The sequence below is a fragment of the Gracilinanus agilis genome, chromosome 1, assembly GCF_016433145.1.
Source record: "Gracilinanus agilis isolate LMUSP501 chromosome 1, AgileGrace, whole genome shotgun sequence".
NCBI classification, from domain to species: Eukaryota; Metazoa; Chordata; class Mammalia; order Didelphimorphia; family Didelphidae; genus Gracilinanus; species Gracilinanus agilis.
The window spans coordinates 388999588-389015837 of NC_058130.1; the positions used below are offsets into that span (position 1 = coordinate 388999588).

At 35.4% G+C, this 16250-nt stretch overlaps 1 protein-coding gene across 1 annotated transcript in view; it reads right to left on the reverse strand.

Annotated features, from left to right (window-relative positions):
• Nucleotides 1-211: 211 nt before the first annotated feature.
• ZNF532 (zinc finger protein 532) overlaps nucleotides 212-16250 on the reverse strand; it is a 116068-nt gene continuing 100029 nt past the window's right edge. Inside the window, exons 10-12 of the mRNA XM_044664533.1 lie at nucleotides 9681-9793; nucleotides 6719-6866; nucleotides 212-2202 (exon numbers count right to left, since the gene is read on the reverse strand). Coding sequence (XP_044520468.1) covers nucleotides 1708-2202; nucleotides 6719-6866; nucleotides 9681-9793 — 756 coding nt within the window. The 3' untranslated portion in view covers nucleotides 212-1707. The remainder of the gene's footprint in view (nucleotides 2203-6718; nucleotides 6867-9680; nucleotides 9794-16250) is intronic.

The following is a 16250-nucleotide window of genomic DNA, read 5'->3' on the forward strand; positions in this document are numbered from 1 at the left end:
GACCACATACACTAAGAGGGGCTCAAAAAATATTTGCTAAAAGAACAATGGATATCTCCGAACTAGCTGATAATGGGAATGAGCACTTTTATATTTCTAGAATGAGGATTTTTTATCTTATTTTCCAGTCCATTCTTCCAGAACTAATAGTTTTCTAAAGTTCTTCAAGTTAATAGAATTGAAGTATAAATAAAAGTGACTCACAAACGCACAAGGGCAAAATGTGCCACATTTATTTACATATGAAATGTGTTTAATACAGTTATAATGAACGTAGTGTATAACATTTGACAGCAGCAAGACCCTTTAAGGAACGGAACGATAACTACAGTATATCATGCAAGTTTCTATATATACACAAAAGTTTTTTTTAAAAAAAAGTACAAAACTTGTTTAGGGATAAATACAAGATATAAAATGCAAAACAAAAAAAACACAAAAAATATAACTCTCACAGAGAACTATATAAGGAAGGGACAGAACGGTACCTTAGCTGTGCTTCATTAAAGCAAAACTACCAATATTAGATATATTTATTGAAATGACGGAACAAAAACCTGGCAGCTGTGTGCTCAATCTGAAATGGCCAATTGGGATTCCACTGGCTGCTGTATTAACACATTGATAGGCAGCAGCTTCAGTTGTGTATCCTAACTCTAAGTACCAGAACATTTGGCATTAGCACCCAGAATAGGAAAAGTCAATTCTTGAGACAGCACAGGGTTAAATTAACTATTTTCTTTCTTGAAAAGCCAAAGAAATATCTGATTTTTTATTTGTCTCTATGTTTAATAAATTACAAGACAAAAACCAGACTGTATAAAAATCTATTGATCTAGTTACATATTTGTTTCTTCTACAGCAGTCCAGCCCTTTCATCAAGCTTACATCCCTGTGATCTTAAAACAGTCTTGCAAATAAATAGGAAAAAGAAAATTGCCAACCCAAAATTTTTCTAATTTTATTTTACAATGGACTCCATCATCCCTTTCTCTTCACAGACAACAATAAAGAAAACACTATTCTCTTCTACATGCCTGGCATCAGTTATTATCCACCAGTGAGTTATTTGCAAGGCTGCTTTAAAAGCTTTCTCTTCTGGCCTATAAATACCTAGAGATGCACAGATATGCAATGATGAGTTTCAAGGCGCACACATACTTCTTTCAAAGTAGATACACTGAGTACTAGTGCTAAGACACTTGAAGATCCTAGTGTTCTTGATACCTAAAACCAGCTACAATTTATGTAGTGAATTCTAAAAAATAAAAAATACTAAAAAAGGCATTGTGTTAGCCTGTAATTCAATTAGCTAAACCATTCAAACTCATGGTGTACAAAACAGTTTATCTGAATCCAAGGAACTGCCCCCAGTGCTAAGAACTCTGTTTTAAAGAAACTTAGTTACAAAAAAAGAAAAATCCTAAACAAAAAATAACTCAAAACATTTCCCACTAAATACTGATACAAACACGTAACAAAGAGTATAAAAGTTATTAGTTTAAATATATACAAACTCTTTTTAAACTCAAATACTGTTTTAATACTTATTGAGGGTATATACGATGAGGTGAAGAAGATACATTTAAGGAGAATATATTGCAACAGCCTAAACAGTACTGTCAACTCTATTATACTGCAAACTTTCTGTAACAAAAAAAAGTCTTTTCCATTCCAATGTGGAGAGAGATTTTCCTTTTGGAATACTCATTTTTCAGCTGAACTCATTCTTTTAGACTTAATGAAGGCCATGCCATGTGTTCTCATGTGAGTATTTAAGGCAGCTTCAGTTTCAAATGTCTTTGCACAAACTTTGCATTTTCTGTCTGACATCAGGCTATCAGATGATTCATCTTCATGGCTGGGTTTGTTTTCCTGTTGATTATCTTCCCCAGAACCATTCTGCTTAGACACTGGTTGAGGTTCCTTTAATTTGTGGACTATGAAGAGATGTCGGGAGAGAGAGACATGGGAGGTGTAGCAAAGGCCACATTCTCGACATTGGTAAGAAGAGCCATCAGACTTATGCTGAGGGATGTGTTCATGAAACTGCAGAAGATTTTCTGTCGTAAAGCCACACACGGCACACTTGTGAACTTTAAAAACATTTATCTTTAGTTTCTTCAATGGCTGAGTAATTGCTCCTCGTGGGGGTCTGAATTCTAAAATGGGTTCTTCTAATTTCCGCTTTGGACTGGGCGCCTGATGAAAGAAAACAAACAAAAATTGACCGAATTAAAACAGTTCGGCTGTTTTCCTGAAGAACGACCAGCTCTGATTGATCTAAAAGTCAGTACAAAGAGTATTATTACATGGTGGCACTTAAAAAACAAGACTTGCTTCTGCAAATGTTTTACCCTGTGTTCCAATATAAATGTGGTCTTGTCCCCATGCTGTCCTTAATTTTTCTGCCAGTCATTGTTCCACATATGGACATCTGTCTCTGGCTGAGGACAGTTAGGTGGTTCAGTTTGGATAAAGTGCTGAGCCTGGAGGCAGGAAGACTTCCTGAGTTCAAATCTGTCCTCAGACACTTCCTAGCTGTGTGAGCCTGGGCAAATCGCTTACCCCTTTTTGCCTCAGTTTCCTCATCTGTAAAATGAGTTGGAGAAGGAAATGGCAAACCACTCCATTATTTCTACCAAGGAAACCCAAAATTACTTTCAGAAAAAGAACTGTTGGAGGTAGGATGCAGATTAAAGTATACTATTAAAAAACAAACTACAAATTGACTGAAAAAAACCCAAACATGACAGAAAAATGGCAAAACAAAAATAAAAATCTCTGAAAAAAATACTAGAAAGATTGCATCCTAGCTCTGTTACTTAATATCCATGTGACAAATCTTCCTAATGTCACCTAATGACTGACCCTCAGTTTCTTCATGTGTAAAATAAGGCAGCTTGATGTCTAAGGCACCTTCTGAGCTTGTGGGCAGTTTACCCACAAATTCCCCAATGAATACAAAGGAAATGCTAAGCTCATTCTACTTCTTTCAGGTATAATGCTTATTTTAGGCAATGGTCTGTGCTTCTTTAAAGGGCTAAACAGCTACCGAATACCAGAATTAGTTCATCGGTACCCAGGAAGAGAAATGGATGCTCCAAACCTGTTGAAACCAGAGATCTCAGTAGCAATAAAAACACATTTTTAGATCTTCTGTGTCTCAGTCTCATCTCCCAGTGCTCCCTTAAACCAGCTCTGTGCTCCAACCAAATCAGTCTACTCACCCACCCTTCTCACATTTGTTCACACTGCTTCTTTTTTCTCCTCCTCTCTAATTAAATCTTGTTCATCCTTCAAGGCCCAAAGGGCTTTACTTTCCCAGACAGTCACAATGAAATCTCCTTCAACATTCTTCTATCACTCCTTGACTGTACCATCTGGCACTCAATAATTTATTGCTTTGTAATAGTTCTCTCGCCCCCAAGTATGTCTTCAACAACTTCAATTCAGTTCTGTATTTATTAAGGATCTTCTATATGCCAGGACAGCTAGGTGGCTCAGTAGATATAATGTCAGGCCTGGAGTCAGAAAGAGAAGTCTTCCTGAGCTCAAATCCAGCCTCAGACACTTACTAGCTAGGTGACTCTGGGCAAGTCACTTTAACCCTGTTTGCCTCCGTTTCCTCATCTATAAAATGAGCTGGAGAAGGAAATGATGAACCATTCCAGAATCTCTGCTAAGAAAACCCCAAATGGGGTCATAAAGAGTCAGACATGACTGAACAAGTCAATAATAATACATGCCAGGTATCATAGTAAATACTGAAAATATCAGATTTAAAAAAAAAAAAAGATCATTATCCCTGACCTTTAGAAACCAAGAGGCACAAATGAAGAGAAGATAAAATCAAAGGCAAAAAAGCAAAACACATCTTAGGAAGGAGAGAGTTTGGTTTCCCTTAATAAAGAAACTGAAGTCTTTCAAAGAAAAAGAAGGATTTCAATAGGTGGAGATGAAGACAGAGAAATTTCAGGTATGGAGGAGGATCTACATAAAAGCACCAAGAAGAGAGGAGAAGAGGGGAGAGGATACAGGATAAAATGAGGAAAAGACAGTCATCCAATGTGGTTGGACCAGAGAATACAGGAAGAGAAGTCAGACTACATTGTAGCCAGATTATTGGCTCTTTAACTGATAGATTCATTTTTATTTTATCCTCTAGGCCAGGGGCTCTCAAAGGTGGTTCAGGGATCCTGGGGAGTTGGGGGGGGGCATCCCTGAGAACCTTCAGAGGATTTACAAGGTCAAAACTATTTCCATAATATTAAAATGTTTTTATTTCTAGTTTAATAAATATTGATAGATGTGACCCACATAAACAAAAAAAAAACCACTTTGGGGAATCTTCAATTAATTTTAAAAACATAATGAGGTTCTACAATGGAAAAAGTTTGGAAACTGCTGGTCAAAGCAACAGGAGAAATCAATGCTATTTGAGCAAAGTTTAAGCATAGAATCAGCTTTATAGAAGAGAAATATTTTGGATTAAGACCTGAAAGGTAGAAACCAGTTGGGAGATTATTATAAGAATTATGTTATATTATATTAAGTTATGTTATATTGTTATGTTAGTTTGTTATTTTGTATTATATTATGTTATATTGTTATGTTATATATGAGATGATATATGTGATGTGATGTTATCTTACTAAGTGACCACTAAAAACCTAAGGGCACTGGATCTTGAGTCATCAGTGTTCAAAATCCCACTTATAACACTACCTGGGTGACCTTTTGGAAACTTAATTTACCTTCTTGGGCTTCAGTTTTCTTATTTCTACAATGGGGCAACTGGACTCAATATTTATATTTTATTATACTATTTATATAGTTACTTTATATTAGGGCAGCATAGAGGTGGCTCAATAGATAGATTGCTGGCCTTAAATCAGGCAGACTCCTTTTCCTGAGTTCTAATCTAGCTTCAGACACTTACTGAGTGATCCATGGCAAGTCACAACCCTGTTTACCTCAGTTTCCACATCTGTAAAATGAGGTGGAGAAGGAAAATTATTTTAGTTTCTCTACTAGGAAAAACCTCAAACAAAATCATAGTCAGACATGATTAAAATGAGGCAGCAATGAAAAACATTATATTTTACTCTTTAATAATTTAGGTCAGTGATGGTCAAACTACGGTCCCTGGGCCAGATGTGGCCCCTTGAAATGTTCTATCCTGCCGGCCATGCGACATTATTCCTAATCTGACAAATACAATGAGTAGGATACAATGAAACTTCAAAAGAGTTGCCTCAGAAACAGACTGACAGATGAGCATTTCCTTTCCTTTGGTCTCCTCTTTTAAAAGTTTGCCCATCACTGGTCTAGGTGATAGATGATGAAGGCCTGAAATGGGGGGGGGGGTGTATTAAGTTAGAAAACTGGAGCAGAGATGATGGGTATAAGAAGAATGGTGGAGATAGAATCAATAGGAATTGGCAACTGCTGAGATGGTATTGGGGTAGGATTAAAGAAGGTGAAAAAAATTTAAAATGTCTTAGATTTTAAGTTCTGTGTGAATCAGTGGAGTGATAGTGCCATTAAGAGATACAGAGAAGTTGAGAAGAAAAGCAGGAAAATATTCTGAATACATGAGGTGTGATGTTCTAGTGGGACATTCAGATAGTTATGTATAGTTATCTGTTGGAAGAGTGGGGCTGATGTTCAGGGAAAAGACTAGGGTTGAATTTTGTAAAAAACAAAAACAAAAAACCTTCTTTCCTACTCAACGACACTGGCAGCTCCTGAGGGGATTAGAACAGCAAGTGGTGGTGGGAACCAAGTTGAACCACACTGACTCTATCTTGTGACTCATTTCTGGAACTAGCTCAGTTCCCTTTCTATTCAATTATGGGTCTAGTCCAATTTTTGTCTTGTGACAAAACTTTATTCAATTGTGGGAACTGAGAGAAAACTTTCCCCTTCACCCTCCAAATTCCCTAAGTTCAAGGACGGACCACATGTTATACTTTTCTTTGTATTCCCCACAGCACCTAGAACATAAATTTGCAAACAGAAGGCAATTAGGATGTTTATTGGAATGGAAAATCTGATCTAAGCCCAAAAGATAGAAAAACAATGTAAATATATTGGGATATCATTTTTTTACCCTTGACAACAACCAATTTCCAAGTCCTGATCTATATTTTGTTGTTACATTTAGGTAGTTTGCAATAAACAGTATATTCAAGAGAATCATTGAAGCATTTTCTAAAATGCACAGAAGAGAAAAGGAGGAAGTTCAGAAAGAAACACAAACAAGCAGGATCAATGTGAAAGTAACATGTTGATGTTTATTATATTCTTTGTTTAAAAAAAGCAAACTTGTACATAATAGAAAAATCTCAGTTTCACATATAATCTTCCTGTTCTATTTTGTATATGGAAAGGTTCTCACTTTTATTTGTAGAGTTCAGAATAAAAAAATTAAATTTAAAAAAGTACTACATTGCAGTGTTATGTTGTGGAAAAAGCACGGGACTTAAGAGAGTCCAAAGACCTGGTTTCAAATTCCATAATAGGTTTTCTCAGGATGTTTATCAAATGAAGGGGTAAGATTAGATGACTTTTAGGATGCCTCCAGTTTTGACATTCTATGATTATCTACTAAAAATCTATTTTGCACTGTATTTGAATCAGCATTCAGAGATAAATCTATCTGGCTTCCTATACTAATATTCACTGCAAAGAGAGCAATTCTTATGTGTTTTACCTTGGTCTCTTCTTTTATTTCTGTTTCCTCCACACTGGTAGATTCTGTCATTTCTTTTAAATCAGGGTCCTTAATCCCATGCATCAGCTGAATGTGTTTCTCTAGCATTAACCGTTTTGTAAATGTGCGCCTTGATTCAGGGCAGTGCCTACATAAAACAACAAAAGTCATGTATACATTTTGCTTATAGGGATTCTCAAAAGAACTCTAGGCCCACAAAGATGTTTATTGGTCTTCAAGATCTTCACAGGCCAATCTCATACTTACCAGTAGCAAGGCACAGGAAAGCACCAACAGCCCAAGAGCACTGGCTCTGGAGCCAAAGGACCTGAGTTCAAATCCCACTTACGACACTACTTGGGTGACCTTGGGAACTTCATTTATCCTCCCTGGGCTTCCTCATCTCCAAAATAAGGCAATTGGACTAGATAGCCTCTGAGATCCCTTAGAAACTTTAGATCCATGGTCCTATTGGTCTTATTTCCCATTTTAGTAAACATTTTAGATTGTTGGTGTAACTTTTTTTTTTTTTTGCACTAGATTCAAATCATTTTGGTTCAGGTATATTATAAAATATCCCTAATTTAGCATCAGTCCTCTTTACTTTCTTGAAAAGGAGAAGCTGTCGATTTAATTTTTTTCCTTTCACGACTCCAAGGGTACTCTCTTCTCAGAGGTGTTCTAATATGAAAGAAACAAGGCGCTCTTCTACAGCTAGTAATTAGTGATGGTCATTATGCCAGCCTCATGACAATTACATAACACAAAAAACTTATCTTCAGCAGCATGTAGCATGGGCAATTCTTTATAAAAATAATATTCTAATAAGTATATTTAAAATTTTAACTTCCTTTAGATAAATGGTTTTTCAGTGGCCAACCAGTGGGTTAAAATGCAGGCATTTGAAAACACAAGCCTATAATAAGTGAGAGTATCACAGCTAAAAGGAAGAGTATAATGAGCTCCAATTTATATTGTGCTTCACACAAAGTGGAAGCTTATTAAGTGACTAGTTCATGATCACACAGCTAGGAAATGAATCCAAAGTCTTGGAACTCCACATCCAGTACTTTTTCCATGTCACTACCCTTCCTATTTTCTAAAAACAATTCTGTAGTAGCAAAGGATATACATGTAGACATATCATTTTGTTTCTTTTTTTTTGAAGGTAAGAAATTATCACTTTTTGGATAATAAATGACAAAATCCTAGCATTTATTAAGTCAATAGCTACTTCAGTTTTGTAACATTATAATATAGAACCCAATGGCAATATTTCATTTAAGAGACAAATAGGTGATTGAAAATTCTATGGCCTTTTCAGAACTAGATTTGCTTCCTTCTGGAAGGCTCAGAAGAACTTTATATGGGCACTAAAACATAACTGAAGTACTTCTTAAATCCTTTCTGTACAAGCAACAAATGAAACCAGCCCTGATACCACAGGGTAATAGCACTTTTCTGTTTAATCATGTTTAATGATGGCAATTTTGCTACCACCAATGAATTTGTGCGATAATACTATGGTTTTTGAGTGTCCAATGGCTTTCCACTACATTAAATATTAGGGATTTTATGCTTCTATGTCAAAAATACTAACATTGTGTTTCAAAGCTAGTGTTTCACTAGGGCCACACTGAATCACCTTAAATTCCATGCCGCCTCCTGCAGCTCAGTCAAGTCTCTCTACTTATTCTTTTCCAAGCATAGAACTCCCACACAAGCCTGATTCCTGGCTATACTGTTTTTATACAATGTGGTCACCTTGATAAACTCTCTTCTTTCCTTTTATTCAGATAGCTCCCTCAAATCTTCCATGTCCTCTGTGAAGCTAGCCTGACTAATCTGAAGAGATGCAGGCATGCTACTTTGCCAAATCCTTGTCTAAACAGGAAATTCTAATGACTCCCTTTCAAAATGAGTACTTACTTCTCTGCTTATAAAGTTAACTTACAATCTATGCATTTACTGTGTTTGTCCATTGTTTGTTCAGTTCTTCACATATCCAAAGGGAAGATAATATGTTTTTCTAAACTTGCTTTGGGTAAAAAGTAACACAGCAACATATGTAGGCAAATGGCTTCAAATACACATTTTTACTAATAATAATGTAATGACACTCTGACTTTAATTACTAAAGTGATACTAATGAGCATTGGCTGATGATGAATTGGGGTCAGTTTCTCTTTTTCTGGTTCTCTTTGTAGCCAATGACATGCGCTGGCAAGAAGAATGGCATGGGTTCAAGCTAGACATCTTAGTACATAAAAAATTGTTCAGCTGAAGAATGCACCTATTTATTACCTTAGTCTTACTGACATAAAACTTTAAGCAACTGGGCAAAACTGAAGATAAAGTTTTGCAGGTGCCAGCTTGGCCACAACTGGAAAGTCAATGAGTTACTCTGAAAAAGTTTTCTCCATAATATAATCTATCATCATATGATGCTGCATTTTTTAGGTCAAGTTAAGCACCAGGTAATCAAGAAGGTTGTGATTATTTCACTTAAAAAAACTTCTCTTAATGTCACATCAAAGAATAAGGTAACAAAATTATCATGTAAAAATCAAATGAGTTGAATCCTAAAGCAAAACAAAGGGGTGTAGTGAAAAGAAACTTGACTCTAAGTCAAAGTGCATGGATTCATGTCCCATCTCTGATGCTTACTTGGACAAATCACTTAACTTCTCGGGTCTAGTTTCCCCATTTATAAAATAAGTAGAGGGAGCTGAACTAGATGGCCTCGTGGATATCTTCCTTTCTAAATCTATGATTGTAGGATCTACAAAAATAAAGATGTTGGATTAGATGGCCTCTGAGGTCCTTTCCAGTGGGAAATGAATGTAACGTAATAACAAAAGATATAAATATTATTCTAAAAAAAGAATTTTTATAAAGTCAAACCAATAAAACCTCTTCTTTCAATTCTCTCATGACCTTTATGTTAAAAACCATCACTTACGAGCAGGTGTAAACTTTCCTAATGCCTTTGTGTTTGATTCGATTATGGCGACAGAGGCTGTGCGATGAACTGAATGATTTGTCACACTGGCGGCAAGGATGCTTCTTCATTTGCTTTATTGAAAGAGAGGAAAGGAGAATGTCAGTGGCAGGTCTTTAAAACCAGAATACCCTTTTAAAATGAGAAATCCGGTGTAATAAGTTGAGTTTAAAAGAGGCTTGATAGAGCTTGACAACTCTTCAATGAATGCACCTAGATGAGAAAGAAGAAAAGGCTGGTCTCACAGTACTAAGGGAAACTCTACCATAAGAGTAGAAAATTAGGGTTTTCTAGGAAGACTTTTAAGTCAAATTTCCTTTTCAAAATACAAAGGCCTGATTTTTCTAAAAGTTATGCCTGTCTGAAATCAGAGGGAAAAAAATTATCCTTTACACTCTTCCACAAAAGCAGGCGGTAAATATAATAGTAACTCCTTCAACAAAAGTTCAACAAATGAATTTTAAAGTATGGTACATTCATAGAACCCATACTGTTTCATTCTGTGAATCATTTTAAATTAAGTCTCTCAAGGAGCAAGTCTACCTGACTAATTTTAAAATTCCATTTCCCTTAACCAACAATAGGCTGGCAGAGTAGGGACCGCATAGAGTTGTGATTTCATGAGTGTCTAGAGAACTCTCAGTGAGGAAACTCCCTTTAACAATGAAGACCAGAAAACTGATCATCAATTTATGTGCTCTGGAGCACTAAGAGAGATTAAAGTGACTTGCCTAGGTTTACATGATCATTATCTTTCAAAAATGGGACTTGAACCCAGGTCTTCCAGACTTCCTCTCTTCAAAATAAAGTCAGACACTAACATGGTGAAAAAGACCCCATGAGATATAATAATGCTTTTCTTAGAAAGGCAATGTAAGAAAATCTGGAGATACATTTATTATTCCTTATATTATTTTCTTGCCACAATGAAGAATAAATGAGATATCTGGCTCCATAAAGAATAGCCACTAGGTAATCAGCACAATCCAATGCCTCTTTGAGACATATGACTTAGAAATGTCCAACTCTCTAAAATTTTCTAATCACACACACATCAATGGTTATCATCTATATTTCTGATAAGCCCTTGACTAACTTGTATGATGGGAGAGGCATAACAACCAGTAAGTCTCACTTTGGAACACTTTGAAAATCAGAAACAATAATACAAAGTCATGAGTAGAGAAGGGAACAAGGGATACTTGTTCAATATTATGTGAGAGTAAACCTAAACAATCACGATCAATATTTTTTTGATTCTCTCTTTTATTTTGCAAATATTTTAAGACACCAACATAGTAAATTACAGATAGATTTTGAAATTTCATGGTATGAAGAATCACATAATTATTAGAAAATTATTATTATTCATTAGAAAATTATTAGAAAATACTCAATAAGTTAATTTTATAACAAATGATAAATATTTTAAAATATAGATTCTTATTTAAAATAATAATACAGTATCCCCCTGAGTTGGCATCAGTTATAGGAAGGGCAGCTTGAATTAAATAAGGGAACTACTAGGCACATTTTCTCTGCAGTCAATGAAAGGTACTACAGTATTAACAAACATTTATTAAATGTTTACTATACAGCTAGATACGGTTACAGTCTAAGAGGTATAGTGGATGATGAATTGGACTGAGTCAGGAAGACCTATGTTTTAAGTTTTACCTCTGACCCATACTATCTTCCTGAGCCTGAGCAAGTCACTTAAATTAATCTCTAAGATGATAAATTGCAGAGCAATTGCTGCTCTGCATTGGTAGAAGTTTCCTAATTGAGGGTTCCCTTACCAATGATATAATAGCCCTAGCCACTCCCCAGAAGTAGTGATGATGAAGAGGTATGAAAGGCAATAATGGTACACTGGGGAAAAAAAGCATTAAACCTGGCCAGAGTTGGAAGATCTGAGTTCTAATCTGGTTTTTCTTTTATTTTCCCTCCTTCAGAATCCATTTCTTTACCTGTAAGATGAGAAGGGTGACCCTAAATTATTTCTAATGCCCTTCCTAGCTCTAAAATTTTGTTCTTTTCATGCACCCCTTTTTTCTCTTCTTCATCTTTGTTAAAATATAAACAAATGCTGTAACACAGGGAATAAGAAACAATAGTAACAAACTGCACAATCCTAAAAGAGTTGGGCTGTTAGTGAGGAATTATAGAATCTGGAACTTTCAACTCTAAGATTCTGTGTTTTTCAAGTCTATAGTTCTGTGAATCTTAGAGCACAGTACAAAATGTTCTTATTTCAATTTAACAATGACAAAAACAGGAGGTTTCTACTGATTTGTACTTTTAAAAATTTTAGACAATTCCAAAAGATTTTAGGTATTCTAGCTTTGAAGTGATTTTTATCCAAATTTATTCATAAAATGTATTTTAATATTATATTTGTGTTCCTTGCAGCCAGTGTGACAGTGGTCATTAATCAAATAAAATATGATAATGATTAGTGAAAATAATACCTGTGTGAATTTGGCGAACAACAACTGTCAAGTGAAAACTCATGATAAAAAAGTGTTATTCATGTCCTACTAACTTTTACTGTTCAACCCATCATGTCCTATATCATAGTGATTTATCCTGACCTTACGACCCTTAAAGTCACCCTCCACCCTCCAGCCAGTATATTTTCACAGAATTATTTTCTCACCATTTGCCATAACCTTATTATACTTGTACAGCTTATTTCTGGGATCCAAATATAGTATTTTTCACCTTGATGTATTAAATTTAATCCTAGAAGCATCCCATTGTTTCAGCCTATTAAGATCTTTGGGGGATCCAAATTACAATCTGGTTTATGTACCCAGTAAGCCAGGAGCATATACTACTGAAATGAAGAAATCATCCAACATAATAACTATCTTTTCCAAGCTTCATGTCATCTAGAAACAGAATTGCACTAAAACTTTATTTAAGTCATTGATAAATATGATGAACTGAGCAGTGCCAAGGACAGAGCCCTGTGACACTCCACCAGAAAGCTTCTTCCAGACTGACATCTATCTATCCATGAATCATGTTTGTGTGGTAGAGCTGTTCATGCCTCCAACTATGTAAATTAATTCTTGATTTGTCCAGCTCTTAGTGGGATCCTCATCTCACTCTACTCTGAAAGACAATTATTTTTACATGGTATATTCTGTGTAGTTTTTGTTTCTCCTACCAAAAAGAATGTATCCCCATAGCCTAGAATAGCGCCTCATAGCTAATAAGCACATAATAAAAATTTGCTGAACTGAATTTAATTGATCCTTCTACTTTCTAAATGATTAAATTAATAAAAATATTTTTTAGTTTCTTTGCTAAATTTATCAAAAACCTTTGGGAGAAATCTGGATGGTGACATCCTCAATGTCTACTATGTCTTGCCTCCATGCCAGTTACATAAACTTCTGTTTGCTCCTTCTGGTTGAGCAGTTGGTAATATGCTGCCACTCCAATAGCTCTTCCTTTTGTCTACTTTTTTCCTTTTCCAAAGGATATTTATTATGCTTCTTTCCTTTGATTTTATACCTCTATCTTCTTGATTCACTATGCTATTTCAATCACTCTTTTTTTCCTGCTGAATAAAAAATTGCCTTCTTCCAGTCAGGAATCTCATCTCACCAAATCTCAAAGATGCCAGTAAGTTTGTATTTACTTTTCTGATTTAAAATTCTTAGGTTCACTTTTTTCCAATACATTTATCCTCAGTGCATTTTTATAGAGACATGTTAGGGCACTCATAATGTCCTTCTTCAATATGTTTCTTGTGAATTAATTATTGTGCCATGTTCTCTGGCATCTGGCTCAATCCTTCTTAAAGGCAGTTTTCTCTCTCTCTCTCCTTCATTTTCACTACAAAACCTTCTTGATGAGGTTGATAAACCTCAAGCGTTCTTCCCTCTCCTCGTCAGCTACACTCTCATCTGTGGCTCTAATAAGCTCTAGCACGTATGGCAGTCACATCTTGGTAAAAACCCAACTCAAAAAATGAGCTAAACCAAGTTAAAGGTAACCAAGAGACCTCAAAGCCATCCATGAGTTAAGGTAATAGATGTGAAGGCTTCTCTTATCCCCAATGAAATGGGCAGATGAGAATAATTTGCTCCAATGGCCATGGAAGTGTCTGAATCAGGTGCTGTGGCACTTAAAGCTCGGTCGGACACAGAAGACACCAAGGTCAATCACTGCATCCCAGCCTTTGCCAGTTGTCCTGACTTTTGTCTTGCCACTGAACTCCTCTGACTTTGGAAGAGAGAATGAGGCTGATGAAGTCCACCTGGATCACCAGAAATTGTTTGACAAGTCTTTCAAAGTTTTCCATCATGTACCAGATACATTGTTCACGTAAGCTCACAACCCTGTGGCAGTCACCAAGTAGCTCTTCTTGTGTCTACTAAGAGAGGAATCTATGTAGCCTCTGTAATATTACATGACACAAAGACCATTTTCTCCTCAGAGAATCCAGCTCCAAGCTCTAAGGGAAAAACCTCAAATCTCTTTAAAAGGTCACCAATAATATACTAAAGGCCAAGACCAATGGCTTTTCCTCAGTCTTTAACCCCTTGAACCTCTCTGTGGCATGTGACACTAGTTACCATGTTTTCATGGTTTTATTTCATTTCATTACCTTCGTTCTCTGTCTCTTTCTTCTCTTTCCCTTACTTTGAATTGGTCATTCCTGGAAGTTTGGCATTCTTTGCTCTTCTATTCTCATCATATATATCCTTTCCCTTGATGATCATTTTCTTTCCCCAACTACTACTATTTGTACAACTAATTTCTAAATCTATATCTCCTTTATCTCTACCCAAGCTAAATTAATCCCTCATTTTTCCTTCACTGCAGAAATTATAAATTGTATCTCATTTATCTTCTATAGTACTTGTCTCAGTGATACATACAGAGAAGACATTTTGTAAATATCTGCTGACTAAACAAACCCTGTATAATGAGATTAAAATGATACATTTCAAAGGTATGAATGAATGAATTTCTTGCACTAATAGTTTAAAAAATGCACATTTTACACCCAAACTAAAGACAGGAAAAGAACAGAAAAATAGCACCACTTGAGTAATTCAGCAACAGATCAGATACTAAAAGACAGAGTTCTAGCTAAGATTTTGCCTTTGATTTTGAAATACTCTCAGCTTTAATATTCTTTGTCTCTCACACACAAATCTTCTTCTCTCTCCTATTTGCCATCTTTCATTTTACAAACCTTCTACTTTCCTACTCCTCCCCTATAACTATCATATTGACTTTCCTATAATATAATCTGGTTAAATTTTCAAACAATTTAGGGCTAAAGCATGAAAAAATATAAATATATTAACAACTAAAAAGCATAACAAGGAAACATATAAATATGAGATTTTAATTTAAAAAGATCTTAATGTACTACTCGTTTTCTGACTAAATAAAATCTAATATGTCAAGAGTATTTCTGTATCTCACTATTCTTTAAAGAATTTAAATTTAAATGATTTCTAACATTCATTACTTGTTAGAAGGCCTAATGCTCTTATGTGTGGCTTTTTGTTTGTTTTTAGTTAGTTTTCTAGACAAGTTTTATATGTAGCATCACTTGCATAAAATCTAAGCTAATTAAGATCTGGCCTTTGGGGCCATAACAAGGAAAATTCCTATTTTGTCTCCCCCAATAGAATGTAAGCCCCTTAAGTTTCTCTCTCTTATAGTATATGACAGCAGATACTTACAGGCACACCACAAAGTCAGGATGATTTAATTCAAATATCACATCTGACACATATTTATTAGCTAGAGGTAGGTAAATGGTGTGGGGGAGAGAGGGCTAGACCTGGAGCCACGAAGACCTGAGGTTAAATATTGCCCAAGACACTTACCCTAGTCAAGTTACTTAAATTCAGCCTCAGTTTCCTCATCTGTAAAATGGGGATAATGATCTCATCTATCAGGGGTGGTGTGAGGACCCAGTGAAATGTATGTAAAGAGCTTTCCAAACCTTTAAGGTGCTATATAAATGCTAGTTACTATTACTACTATTGATATTATTCGCTACTACTGGAAGTCCCTTAAATTCATAGTGCTACAAGAGACTTTAAAACTATAAATTGCAGAATAGCTGCTTATTTAAATTGGCAGAATTTGTTCACTGGAAGCCAACGAAATCACAGGCAAAGACCAAAAATAAATATGATAAATGTAAATATGAATATAAAAGTAAGTGCAGTTATAGATACTTGATATATTGGTAAGTGTGGTGTGAAAAAGACAAAATGGAAGGCAATAAGTGGCTAATATAACTGGAACTCAAAATTGAAAAAATACTCATAATATCAGAACATGAAAGAACTTGAATAACTTTTTAAAGCATCAGGATTCATAAGCCAATTTACACATTCACAAAAGAATGGATAGACTCTTTGTCCACCCATCTCTATCCAAATCTTCTCTTCTTCAAGAAAAACATCCTCAATCTTTAATCTAATTTTATTGACACATTCTCTAATCTGTTTACCATCTCTGTTAAAAACTATTCTGGGGGGGGGG